Here is a 13,570-nt window from a genome sequence, read left to right as displayed (position 1 = left end):
AAATTCAAATTTGATAGCAGAGTCTGAAAGGTGCATGGTCCTGATTTAAAAAAAAAAAAAAAAAAAGTAATGGGAAAAAAAACCTTCCCAGCGTGGAGGAAGAGACCCTTGTTCTTTCTATCTGGGTGACAGCTGGTCTGACCAGTGAACTACTGAGTCTTTTTTTCTGAATTAATTCCCTCTCCTTCCTGATATGTAGCCTTAGTTGCTTACTTTTTAAAAATCTGCAGTGCTTCCCTGTTGTTTCCAAATCTTTCAGCTTATGTTATTTGTTCTGACGCATTACCTTCACTTTTTCACCATAGTTCTTCCAGTTAGGAACTGCAGTTTATTCCACTTGAATTGTCATTACCTCAAACTCAGGATTATTCTTTGCATTCTCTAATCTTCGGGTCCTCTAATAGTGTTTTTAGACCCAAAGCTTTGCTACTGATGAATCTGTTCTCATTCTGTCTGTTGGAAGGATCTAGATCAGTTGCCCTTGAATATGTTCAAGTTGCTGTTTTCTTCGGGATAGCAAATATTCCTCTGCTCTGTACAAATGCTTGTCTTCTCACCTGCCATCTGGTAATTGTTTCCTGCAAAATACTACTCATATCCCTACATGTCTCTCTTCCCACGGTTGTGGATTAATTTTGGATTAATTAACTGATTCTCAGTTTTCAGGAACATCCTTGTTGGTTGTTTGTGTGTCTCACTGATGTTTGTGCTGTCATCCAGCTCCCGTTGGAAATTTGTTTCCTGAATCTTCCTTCTCCCTCTTTTCTAGCTTTCCCCCAATATACTCTGGCTGTATCTGTTTGATGATATCTGAATGATGGCTGTAACTGTTTGATGTTCAGTGCCAAAAGTTTGACGCTGAGCCTGGGATATGATTTTAATGAACATTTTTTTTGTCAGGCAGTTTTCCTTATTCATTCACTGGATATTCTAGTGAAAAATCTTTAATGTTAAGTTTGTTGTACATTGAGCCTGCTGCTTCCTTACTTTCTTTCTCTCACTTGTCTCAGCAAGACAGAAAACAAATCATGCAACACTGAGCGCCAGGAATCTATTTTCATGAATAGCATCCTGTAATGATACTGACAATCCCTTTCAGTCTTTCATTATGGAGAATATACATGTCTTGTTTTGCTTTGTTTCTGAAAAATCTTTGATGGGTTTTCTTTTCCTGAGAAGGCTTTGGCATCTTGTGCTGGACTGCTCTGTTCTGTGATACTTCACAATCCACAGCCCACATGGGCAATTCTGTGATGCTCCCAAACAGCTGGGCTGCAGTTACTGCAATTCTCCAGCCAGATGAAAGTTTAAAAATTCTGGAAAATTTCTATTAAATTATTCACAGTCACCCCCACAGCTTGGCTTTCTTAGTCTGAAGCACTGGTTGTGTTAGCAGGGATTAGTATTGCCTAAGTAGCATTGGCTACAAAGTGCAGACGTATTTCTGCAGGGATGTGCTGCCAAGATGTGAATTAAAAGGAAATGGGAAGCTGGATTCCAAAGCAATTATTTTATAAGCTTTAGTGATGTCATTAGTATTCATGAAAGTTTATTTAACTTTATTGGGAATGTAGACATCTTCTGAGCATATTTTGTAATAATTTTACCGAAGATGCATAGAAGTGTTTTATGGATAAGTACGTTTTTTTTTTTTTTTTTAAATGCTCTTTACTGACCATCTTGAACAGGGTTCATAAATTTATCTCCAAACAGCACTGAGGAGGAGTTTGTTCAGCCATTTATTTTCACGTCTGCAGCATTTTGAACTTAGTGTGCTTATTATGCTAAGAGTAAGGACCTAACCTAGTAGTGATCCTGATCAAAGAATTGAACGGAAACATTTCAATTGAGTTTGGATCAAACATACAAACACTTGTAGCCCTGTTAGATCAGTTTTTGCCGTTTTGTGGTGTAAAAGCATGTTTCCCCAAAGTAATTTGAGTATGACTGAGTTTTATGTTTTGCCATGCTATGTTTTTATGGCATTTTGTTTTTTTGTGTTGAGGATTTTTGGGGGGTTTTCTCGAAATGGCTGCCGCCCCCCCCTTTTTTTTTTCCTTTTCTCTCTCTCCAGATAAAGTCTTTGAGTAGTGCAGCATGAAACCAGATTCCTTTTGTCCAGAAAAAAAGTGTATGATCAGTATGAACTAATTTCATGTGTTCCTTGTGTATGTCTTATTGTTAAAGAAGCCTTAGAAGAAGGTACGAATGGCAGATGGTTACATCTTAGACTTGTGCACATTGGTAAAATAGATAGGCAGGAACAGATATGAAAGCTACCTTCTGAGGTAGGAGTTTTTGGTTGTGTATTCTGATATATATTTTTTCCTCTTTCAGGTATTCACTTATAAACAGAGCACAATCACACACCAAAAAGTAACACCTATGCATCAAACCAGTGCAGAGAGCGTGGAAGACATGGCCGCACTAGTAGATCTCCATGAAGGCTCCATCATGCACAACCTATTCCAACGATATCAACAAGATAAGATCTATGTAAGTTTCTTCTAAAATTAAGAAAAACTCCCAGAGGGAAATTTTTTGGCTATGTAACTACCGTGTGTGTTTTGCTGTTCTGTGGTATCTTCCTTCTTAACAGTCTCCAAAATTCTTTATGCATTTGTATAGTGCTGAATGAAGTATGCCTGATCTAGCAACTTCTCTCCAACAAAAAAGACTAAAGTTAGCCCAGGGCTGACAAGGCAACCCCTTAGAAACCTTTCGTAACTGGTATAACATATACACCCTTCCAGTCACAGAGATGTGTAAAGGTTCCTCTCAACTCGGTAATAAAGGTTTTTGTAATTAGATTTACCTGTTTTAAAATGTTTTCATTACTCATGAACTGACTAGACTCAAATCTTTTCTTAATCTAGTGCTTGTGATAGGTTGTGAAATTTCACTTTACATTTGCTCAGTGGTTTAATAAAAATTAATTACAGAATAAAAATAAATTTCGTTCAAATGATCTTTCTAGATCCTTGGTTTAGCCATCTATATACACTATCCTGGGCTTAACCTATTTTATTTGGCTTCTTAATTTTTAAGCATAAATATGCCTTAAAATAAAATTCTCCCTATTTAGTTTTTTTATGATAAAGAAGCAAAATAGGACACAAAATTAACAAACAAAGAAATTTAAAGGGGCTTGTAGTGAGAATCTTAAGTGTTAAGCCTATTCTTAATTGTCATTACAAAAGCCCTTGTTTTTCTCAAAGTAAATAAACCATTTTACCTTTCACAAAAATCAGCAAGCAAAAAATGAATGCCAATATTATAGCATACACATGTGCAGGAAAAAAAATATTGGTAGCAGTTTGTTTTTCTACTAGGGTTATAAGAATACAATACTCAATGTGAGTCAAAATAAAACATTATGTGTCCTGAGCAATTATATATACTCAGATGTGGGACCTGAATGTCTCACATCCCTTTCCCTCTGTATGTGTAGAGGGGAAATGTTTTAGAAAAGCCAAAGAACAACCTTGTTCTGAAGAGACGCGTCGAGTTTGTCTCCCGGCTTGTCAAGGCAGGCTTCGGGTTTGCTCGTGCTTGGTGCTGAGCCGGGTAGACGTTGCTCGACAAACAGGTTTGTGGGCTGTTAGCGATGACAAATCCGGTGCTGCTGATACTCCTTGTCATTAATTTCACTACTTAGTCTTTGGGGTAGAGCTCTCCTGGAAATGCAGGGTGATTGGCGGGGAAGGTGCACTTTGAAATGTGTGTGAGAGAGTCTCTCTCATCCTACCTATGTAACCAGGACTTGATATAAGAGGCATCATCTTGATTCTTGCGCCATTATTTTTCCTACCCCGCTCCTGATGTGCCAGGGGAAATGTTTTAACAGGACAGAGCTCCAGGAACATAGAAACTGGAGGAAAAATGAACAAACAGATTAAGTAGCTTGAATCATTTTGTGAAATGTTTCTAGGTGTGGGACTAGGTGTGTTTTAGGAGGATGTATTGTAGGAAGAGTCTGCAAATGAACAATGCTGCTCAAGTCAGAATGAAATAACGATATCGATCAGTTCATTTTTTTTTTAGTGTTTGACATTATGAAAATAATATTATAAATAATATATTATGATATATAATAATATTATATAATAAATAATATTATGCATAAAATATAAGAATATTATGAAAATAATATTGATAATAGTAAGAAGACTAAGAGGAGGAAAAAACAGATGCCTGTATCCTACCAAATCCATTCCTGCAGCTAAAGGAATGAGGATTGTGGTCACTCTACTTTGGGACCAGATTTGCTTGAATAAGACCAGAGAGACCATTGGAGTTGATGCCAGGAGCATCAAAACTTTCCAGAATATACCTCTCTGCCTTTTCCTTTCCTTCCAACAAAGCCCCCTCGCCTGACCAGTAATTGCAGTGCCAGGGTAATGTATGTATTGTGCCCTGTGTCCATCTCAGCATTTTGATGGTATTGGTGCCTTGTCCCTTATAGGTAACCCAGGAAGGTAGGTGCCTCCCTACACTCCGGGCTGGCGGGATAATGACTCTCCTGAAAGACTTCTCTCCATCCCTTAATGTAAATCCCTGTATGATTGCCATGTCCTGGCTTTTAGCTCATAGATGCTTGTTATTGTGCCCGTATTTTCCTCTAGTCTGTGCACCTTTGTCCACCTCTTGAGAGGTGGAAAATGTACTATGCATATACTCATACAATATGAGCATATGATATGCAACTGTTCACTTTTTTTAGTGGTGTGCTGGCATTTTTAAGATATGTATTTGAAGTACTATAAATGTATTAGTGTGGTTCTTGAATTGTTTTCTCAGTGGCAATGAGACTGGGAAGCACCTTTGTACCCTTAATGAGGGATGAATGCACTTAATCAGGATATGGATTTTAACATAAAAAAGTTACGTAAACTATAGGCTAAAGCATATATTATTTTAAAAAAGTAAAAAAAAAATCCATTAAAAGTCTAAATAGTTGGCTTCCAAGGAAGAAAATATTTATACAACTCTTTCCCTGATAACTTGTGTATTTGTCTGTATTTGAGGAGCTGCTTCTCCAGCAAGTAGCATTTAAGTAAATATCTTCAGATGTTGGAGTTCAGTTTACTTTTCCTTTTCATAGGAACATTTTGGTCTCTTCAGATCGCATAATCATACCCATATTGATAAACTCTTCACTATTTTTCCATTACTTCTATAAACCCATTTCATGCATGTCAGCATCATCTCCAACTATGCAGGCTGGTGTAGGATTGTCTGTATTTCTTGCCATTTCTTTGTGGGGATTTTGATTTGGTACCCAGGCTGTATTCATAGTGGGGTTAATGCTTAGCTCTGTACACATAAGATGAGGCTCCTAAGAGGAAGATGAAACAGAATTTGTTCAGATCTGTGTGCAGCCACCTTGGGTCTTTGTAAAAATTCTCAGCATATACTTGTGATACTATTTTTTCTGAATTTCTGTAAAAATTTTCGTGTAATGCAATTTTCCTTTTAGTTGAGAAGAAGTATGGGACATATGTACCCTTTTAGGTCTTTTAAAATAGGCTCCTGACTGTCATTTTTTCAGCCTTGTTACTGCTTTATCTGCAAGCTTGTTTCTAGCCTGCCGCTGTTTTTGTTGTCCAGGAAGGGAGCAGGGACTATATGTTGCTGAGGTTTTCATTGCTACTACTTCCCTCCTCCCCAGACCCCCATCTTTCTTTAGCAGGAACAACTCGGTATGGGAAGTCCAGCTTTCAGATAACTGCACGCGAGCTTTCACTCCTGCATTTGAGCGCTTAGATTAGCTTGCATGTGGCAATATATAGAAACATAAACACCAATGCTAAATGTGGAAGCTGTGTGAAGGTGCCCGCATTTGATAACTGAGCCTTTTCTGGGGGCAAGCGAGGGATTTCATCATGTCTCTGAAGCAAAGCCAGCACTCAGCGCTTGATGATGGTAGCAGAGGCAGCAGCAGGAGGTGGAAGTGCTACAGTGGTTGTCTTGCTGCTCTTCAAAGGAGAACTGTTCCCTAGGCTGTTGAGTCTTGTTTACTTTTAGCTAAGTGCACCCCATGCACGAGACTGTGGAGAAGACACCGAAAACCACATTATTTGGATGGTACTGCAAGCCACATAAGTGATGGTGTTGGAGCCAGCCCTGCAAAGAGCTGCCTTTCTCGTGTCCTGCTGGCCAGTGGTTAGTTACTGATCCCTGCAGCTGTATTTAGCAGGAGCACATCGTGGGTTAGAGGGAGGCTTCTGCTGCAGTGAGAACAGAGTGTAAAAATAACTTCAATATGTGTTTGCTTGGTATTACACACCTCAAGGTGGACACTTTCAGCATCAAAGAAATCCTTGTTTGACTGTGTTTAATCGCTAGACAAGTTCCTAAACATGTCTAATTTTTTCCCTGCCTTTTGAATGGAGTCTGAAGTACCAGACAGACGCGCTTCCCTTTGAGGTGGCCGTTATTTGGCCTGTGCACTGTTGCTTCAGTCACAACCATGTCCCTGGGCCTCAAAAGGCACAGGGCACGTGATGGGGTTTGCATGGCTGCTTTCACCAAGGGGAGCCAAGCAGCCTCCTGATTAATGGGCTCTAGTCCTTGTCCAGGGAGGGAGAGTTGCCTTGAGGCTGCGAAGCACTTCAGTGCAGTCGCAGGCAAGGCTGAGAGTGAACATAACCTGCTTTGCTCACTTTTTTTGCTGTAGCCTGCCAGCAGATGATTATAACCATCTGTTGGGCTTGTGCATGTGTGCATAAAAACCGTTGTAGCACCAGCCACGTAGGCATGTGATGCTGTACCAGCCACATCCACATCAGAGGATGATGGTGGTAATTAGGAGCTCAGTTTTCTTGAACTTCCTTCCTTTCCCTCTCCAGCTGACGCGACAAGTATGGGATGGCTTGCCTGCAAAGGCCTTCCAAATTTTAAAAACAATGCAAAATTGGAAAAGTTATATCTTTCCTGATAACATTGCATATAAGTGTCCTTATCCACTTCACTCATTACAATTAACACTCATCTATATGTCCTTTTCAAAGTCCATTCAGTTATTCATACATTGATTTAAAATCTATTTATGTTATTTTTTTTTCTTAACAACATGTTCTGCTGTAGTTTAAGTCATCTAATTACTGCATGCTTTTCTCCCTCTAAGTCATCAGGGTTCCCTGAGGGAACTAGTTGATGTTTCTGCTGCAGTCTAAATCAATAGCATAATGAACTGTCGGGGATTTTTCAAATTCTGTTTGCAGACAGAGACACTTTAGTATGTAGGTCAGTTGCTGTCTGTGACTTTGTCTAGGTTTTTGCACCCTCTTTTTTTTTGAGAAAAATAAAACTCATTTCAGACCCTGTGCAATTTCCTCTGTGTCATGCTCTTAAAGTGGTCAGCAAGAAGTGGGAGTTGGAACATGTTGGACTGGGGAAATAGCAAGGCACATCAGAGTAGTGGTTAATTAAATAAAAGCAGTATGTATTAAGACAGGCATAATTATTGCACTTCAGAAGCACTTCTGTTTGGATGTCTTCTATGATGGATACAAGTTGTAAGTTGATGCAGAGAGACAAAGAAAAATTGGAAGGAGGCAATAGCCAAAAAGTAAAGACTTACGAATCTTGTCCAAAAATTGTCCCAATTTCTTTTCTTAAACAGAAAAACGTGGATGCATTCACTGTGGAAAATAAGCTGTAAGAGAATGTATATCGAGCATCTATGCTCCTTGCTGTACGGCTGAGCAGCTTTGGTCTTTGGTCTACCGTGTTGCATGGTACAAAGAAGTATGGGCCATTGCCTAAAAAATGCCATGATAATTTAAACTGCCTGGTATTCTGCATTTCTACCCCATTTTCATTAATGCTGGAAAACATCAAGAGTAAGTTTCTAAAAGTGTTAGGCCAGATAATTTCTTTACTTTCACATGAATTGTCTTTAATCAACACTGTAAAATACATTTACTTTAGTATTGTATATGTACTTTAAAACTGATTCCTCAGTTATTCCTCAAGCTCTATAGATTTACTTTTTCTCTAGCCTGGTCTGCATCTGGTTGTGACTCGTCCCTGCATGTCTCCAATACTCTAAAGCAATCCCTGGTGACCAGGTTGTAGGATCCAGTGTATAACCACTGCAGAAACTGCGCTTTATTTAACTGCTACAGTAAATAAATGTAAACAGTATGCTGATGAATCTGTGTTTTTCATGCCTTGTACTTGGACACTTTCTGTCTTACTGCTGAGATGGGATAACTCTCTCTACCAGTTCTCTGCTCTGCACAGACTGGAGAGAGGGCCCTGGTTAAGAGTGCATGAAAAATGCCTATGCACAGCTACTTACCTCCGTAATTAGCATGATACGCTTACACACATCAGATAGTGTTTTCAAAGTGTAGTTCAAAGTGAACTGCTGTCTCCAGGCATTAATTACCGCTTCCATTTCATGTCTGTTACTGGAGAGCAGCAGACAAAGATCTATACGAGCACAGCAGGCTTCTAATTGGAGTTCTAGTGGAATTTGTTTTTGGTGATCACTCTTCCTATAGCATAGCCAGCTGTATAGATCAACAATTGTTTACCAAGGGACACATCATTATTTTGTTTTTATTTGTTTTTCTATTTTATACACAAGAGGAAGAAGAGAGCTGTAATGATATGAACCAGAGTAAACAAATACTTTTGGTGGGTTAGCCAAATGCACTTCTCTCTGAATTTGTGGGACTGCTAATTCAAAAGGAAAAAAAAATAATAGAAAAAAAGAATGTTTGCCTAAACCATTTCCTCACTGCTGAATATATCAAGTTTTATTTTGGTTTTAGCAATTGTTTTGGATTGAGATGCTGCAATCAATCTGATATTAAAAAGGGAACTGCTCAAAAAATGTCTGTGTAAGGGACACTATCACGCATGTGATGACTACATGAGCAATTTGCTATTAGGTAGATTTATACTGTGGGTTTGAGACACACAAATGTGTAACGTTTGCTTTCTAGGAAACATTTTTCTGATTTTAATTGGCAAAAACCTGCCCTGTCTGCTCAACATCAGGATTTTTTCATGTTTGTCCAGTGGGTAGAAGAATAACTAATACATGGCTCAATTCCATCAGACTTCCATGTGTTCAGAATAAGACCATAGCCTTCCTTAATGATAACTTTGTAATGAGAACTGCAAAACAGAAATCTCTATCTTGCAAACAGTTTTCATTGAGGAGGGTATACATTGTTAAGGCCTTCTCAGCTTTGAAGTGTTGTTCTTGTATTGATATCCTCTCATCTCCGTTGAATGTCACTGGGAACACACTATGAACTCAGAACAGAAATATTTCAGTGATTCCTTTAACTGCTTGTGCTGCTGCATTTTTGTTTGTTTTATTTTTTGCCTCACTTGCCTGTAAGCAAGACTTACTAATTTCTGTAAGGTCTATTGCTTGCAAAAAGTTTGTGAATCTGCAAAGGAGAGGAGGAATTTTGACACTGAAACTTTGCTGCTTGTCTGTCACCAGCACATGTTTTGCTAACATGAGTTGGACTTTGACTGTAAAAGCCATAAGCTGCACACAATTTACTGCTTGTGCTAGACTGTCCAACTGCCTTTTCAGCATATTCCAACAGTTTAAAACTAGAAAGGCCCTAAACGGCCCATTTAAGTTGAGCATGAAATAAATTATTTTTACAGCTATTGTTTACCTGTGGAAATGGACTCTTGGTTCATAGTCAGACAGTTCATAGTCAGACTGTTACTTTCATTTGAAAAGATGTAATCCATTTCTCACAAATACTTTAAACTGTTTCCTTTTGATGTTTTTAAGACTTTCCTTTTAAAGGCGAGTGGGGCCCAAAAATTCCATATAGAAGATTTTTGGCTGCTAGTACTGTTTGCCATCCTCGTTTGGACTTTTGGATCTGTGACAGCAGTTCAGTGCCATACAACAAACCCTGTGGAACAGACTCAGAGTTTGAGTCTTTTGGCTTTGACTTCTACTCTGCTAACGACACAATTCCTGCCATGTTCCTAAAAAGACTTTTCTCTAGGAAAACTTTTAAACCCTTAATATAATATGCAGATTATGAAAATCTGGAAACAGTATATAAAATATTTGTAGCCAAAATGAAACAACAGCTCCAAAGCTTTATATTGTCTTTTTATATTTCTCCTGTTTTATAGAAACCGTCTTTGTTGGTTTATCATCTACCAGTATTTCTGGAAAAATGCCTAATCTACATAAGATATGTATATGTGTGTGTGTGTGTGTGTATATGATCTTCTCTCCTATATACATATAAGAATGAAAAACATTTTTGTTTTCCTTGCTGGGGATCAGTTATACTTTCAGACAGCTTTAAAAGAATCATGTAAATATGAGTCGTCTAGTAGCAAAGCGGGAAGAAGAACCAACATGTGGCCACGGGCTCTTTGATAAGAGGAGCCATAGGGTCTCTGCTCTGTGTGGGGCCTTTCCTGATTTCAGACTGAGATCTTCTGGTTAGAATTAAGCTGTGCCCAGTCATAGGGGCTGATACAGTCTGTGATGTGCAAACCATGTGATCACAAGGAAGCCCCTAAATACAAGCAGAGCACTTCTGGTACAGATGAATGAGTTGAATTCATGGTAGAAAGCAGATGTAAAATAGAGAACGCTTGCTTTTTTTTCTTCTTCAAGTCTGAACGGACATGGTATCCCATGTGCTTCATCCTTGGGGCATGAAAACCTCTCTCATGCAGTCACACTCTCTAGCGTAGGGCCTTGAACATGACAAAAATCAAGCTCTTATTCTTATCTTTTTGTTCAGACTTTTTGTTCAGGAGGTCACTCCCCTAGCCTCTTCCCCAGCAATGCTGAAGAAATTCTTGCATAGATAGCAAATGCTAGTACAGGACAGCCTATGCACTACATCACTGAAGATCATTATCCTGATGTTCAATAGGTTAAATGAACAGCTGGTAGAGGTTCTTCTGTATTAGTGAAGAAAAGAAATGCTAAAGGTAGCTAGACTGTAAAGTATTATTTCTTTATGGCCAGGGTAGGGTTGCCTACACACTTAGAGCCAAGCATATGGTCATATTGCTTGGAATGAAGGGTTAATGCAGAAGACTAGGATGCAGCTAATGGGGAATGTTGTTCGCAGAGCTAGTGCCGTTGTCTAAGAGCTGCCTCCAGCATCTCAGATCAGCTGCAGATGAATAAACATCTTCCAAAATCTCTCTTTGGCATTGTAAGTGAACACGAGTGTAAAGTTATTGGCTGGTTTTGAAGAAATCAGTTGTTTTTTGGATATAGTCCGTTCCCCATAAGCGAAGAGGAAAGGCCCTCAGGAAGCTGTCTGGTAGGCCAGGCTGCTCCAGCTCACCTCATGGAGCATGACACACCAGAAAATACTGTTAACGGGGTGAAGGTGGGTGAGAAGAGGAAAGGAGGGAGAGGATTTATCAACTAGGTCTAAATGGAGGTAGCCGCCTGTTACCACCTGATCTTCTTGGTGAGAATTTCAGGGTTCTGGTTGCCTTGAAAAGGTCCAATTTGGCTGCCAGCTCTGGTGTTTGCAGTGGTGCTTGGATGTTCACAAATACCTCAATTTGCAATTAATTCTATAACTTCAAGAAGTGAAAAAGATAATTTCAGTGTTGTAGTGGGTGTGCCTTGACAAAGAAGGCATTGATAAAGAAAAGCAAAGCAGATGTATATTTTTGGGACTGGTGAAAACCCACCATGAGTCACCACAGAGGAGAAACCCATGCATGTAAGGATGATTACAGAGTATGATTTTTACATCACAGAAATGGTTTGATTGGCCGAAAACATTTAAACTTGTAGTTTAATACTTCAGTTTGATTATGGCTTTTAAGAAAGGAGCTTGCATTAGACATTTTAACTTGTAATTTAGGGAGAGAACTGGATTCCATCCCACTGAAATTAGCATGGGACTAACTGAAATACAGGACATACTCACCACAGGGAGGGTAAATCAAGACTCTAATATGAAGAAGAGTGTAATTATGATCCTGTTTATGATATAGCCCTTCTGTCTCTGCTTCTGCCTCTAAGAGGCATGCCAAAGTATGGTCTAGCCATCTCTCTACTTCTTATGCTGACGTGTATGTGGCTGTTGACCTAGTTATCGTTGCCTCAGTATAAACTCAGTCATGATTATGATAAATCCTTTTACCTAGGAGAACTTGGAGCAATGAAAGCTCTATCTACACTGTTAGGCAAATTCATCCATTCACAGGTTTTCTTTCCTGAGATCTTGTGGGCACTGTAAAGATGAAGTTGAATTTTGTATTCGTTCAAGAATTGTCTCTCTGCATGTGCTATGAAAGTTGTAGATATTGTAGTTTGGTAGTGTAGCCATCATAATTTAAAGGTATGTAAGTGCAACTTCTGTGGAATGGCAGTAGAAGCCTTTTCACATATTTTGTTTAAAGGAGCCATAAAGTAGCTTTCTAAAGAACCAGTTGCACTTCAGTTTCATGTGAAGTGGCCATATATCCTGGGACAGCCCAGCAGACAGTATTTTTGAGTAAATTATCTAGTTGATACTCCTACTATCTTTTGAAAACAGAAGGGAGACAAAATGCACACCTCACCTTCACTTTTCACAATACAGAATCAGTTTCTTGAGCGATTCCATCAAACTCGAGTTGTGCTAAAACAATCCAGATGAATAACTTCTGATGCTTCTAAGTAAGATTTATCTATTTATTTATGTCTCAGATCGGGATATCATTAAAGTACTCTGAAAAAAACAGTTGTCAGGAAGAAGATATTTCTTACTCTCAATGTACGTATCTATAAGAAAATGTAAGTTCTGAGTTTGATCATTTCCAGCACTCCTAGTACCATCTTAGGCAACACTGGAAAGAATATGTTGTTTTTCTGTGTCTCTGAAAAGAGACTTGATGACTGAAATTGAGGCATGTGGTCTTTTTGTACCAGTTCCAATAGTGCAAATAGTTTTAGCTTCTGCTGTGATTACAGATCAAACACTTAGTTGCGAAGCAGCATATAATGCTGTGTAAGGCATGAGGTCTGTTGCCTTTTCTAATGTGGAAAACCTGAAACAATTCTTGAAGGGGGAAACTTTAAACTTTTTCATATTTTAGTTTCAAAGCCTTTTCCACATAGGAAAGGAGGACATTTAAAACTGCATTTAGTTAAACTATTACAAACCTTTTCTAATAATTTAGGACTACCTTGAAAAAGCTTTGTAGGTTTAAACCTACAAAGGTTTTTAAACTATTTAAATCTATTTGACACCAGACTCAATTAAACTGATTGTATCTTCCTTATGTAAACAAAGTCCCTGCAGTGACAGTCTTGACCCTTCCCGGTATTCTTTTCTTTTTTTTTTTTTTTTTTTTTTTGAGTATTGCTGTAAGTCCTGAAAAACTTTGTGAGGTCTTAATTTCGTTAAAGAATTGAATTGGCCTTGATTGTTTGAAGAAGTCTGGGGCAGTTTCAATACAGGATATTTAAAGCTGCTTCCTATCAGAAGACAACAATCAAACTTGAAAAAAAATCATTCGGAGAACTGATGAAAGATCTTCCTTATTCTCAAGTGCCTCTCTATCATTTTGGCTCTTGTAATGCCATTGTCTTGCT

General features: G+C 38.6%; 1 protein-coding gene across 1 annotated transcript in view; it reads left to right on the top strand.

The window, feature by feature from the left end:
* MYO10 (myosin X) overlaps positions 1-13,570 on the top strand; it is a 148,875-nt gene that overhangs the window by 59,951 nt on the left and 75,354 nt on the right. Inside the window, exon 3 of the mRNA XM_088528149.1 lies at positions 2,338-2,496. Within this exon, the coding sequence (XP_088384275.1) occupies positions 2,338-2,496 (159 nt within the window). The remainder of the gene's footprint in view (positions 1-2,337; positions 2,497-13,570) is intronic.

Source organism: Tinamus guttatus, unplaced genomic scaffold (assembly GCF_059628265.1).
Source record: "Tinamus guttatus ecotype Peru unplaced genomic scaffold, ASM5962826v1 Tinamus_guttatus_pri_ptg000302l, whole genome shotgun sequence".
NCBI classification, from domain to species: Eukaryota; Metazoa; Chordata; class Aves; order Tinamiformes; family Tinamidae; genus Tinamus; species Tinamus guttatus.
The sequence above is the reverse complement of the archived record's forward strand: the minus strand, read 5'-3'. Positions and strand labels throughout refer to the sequence as shown.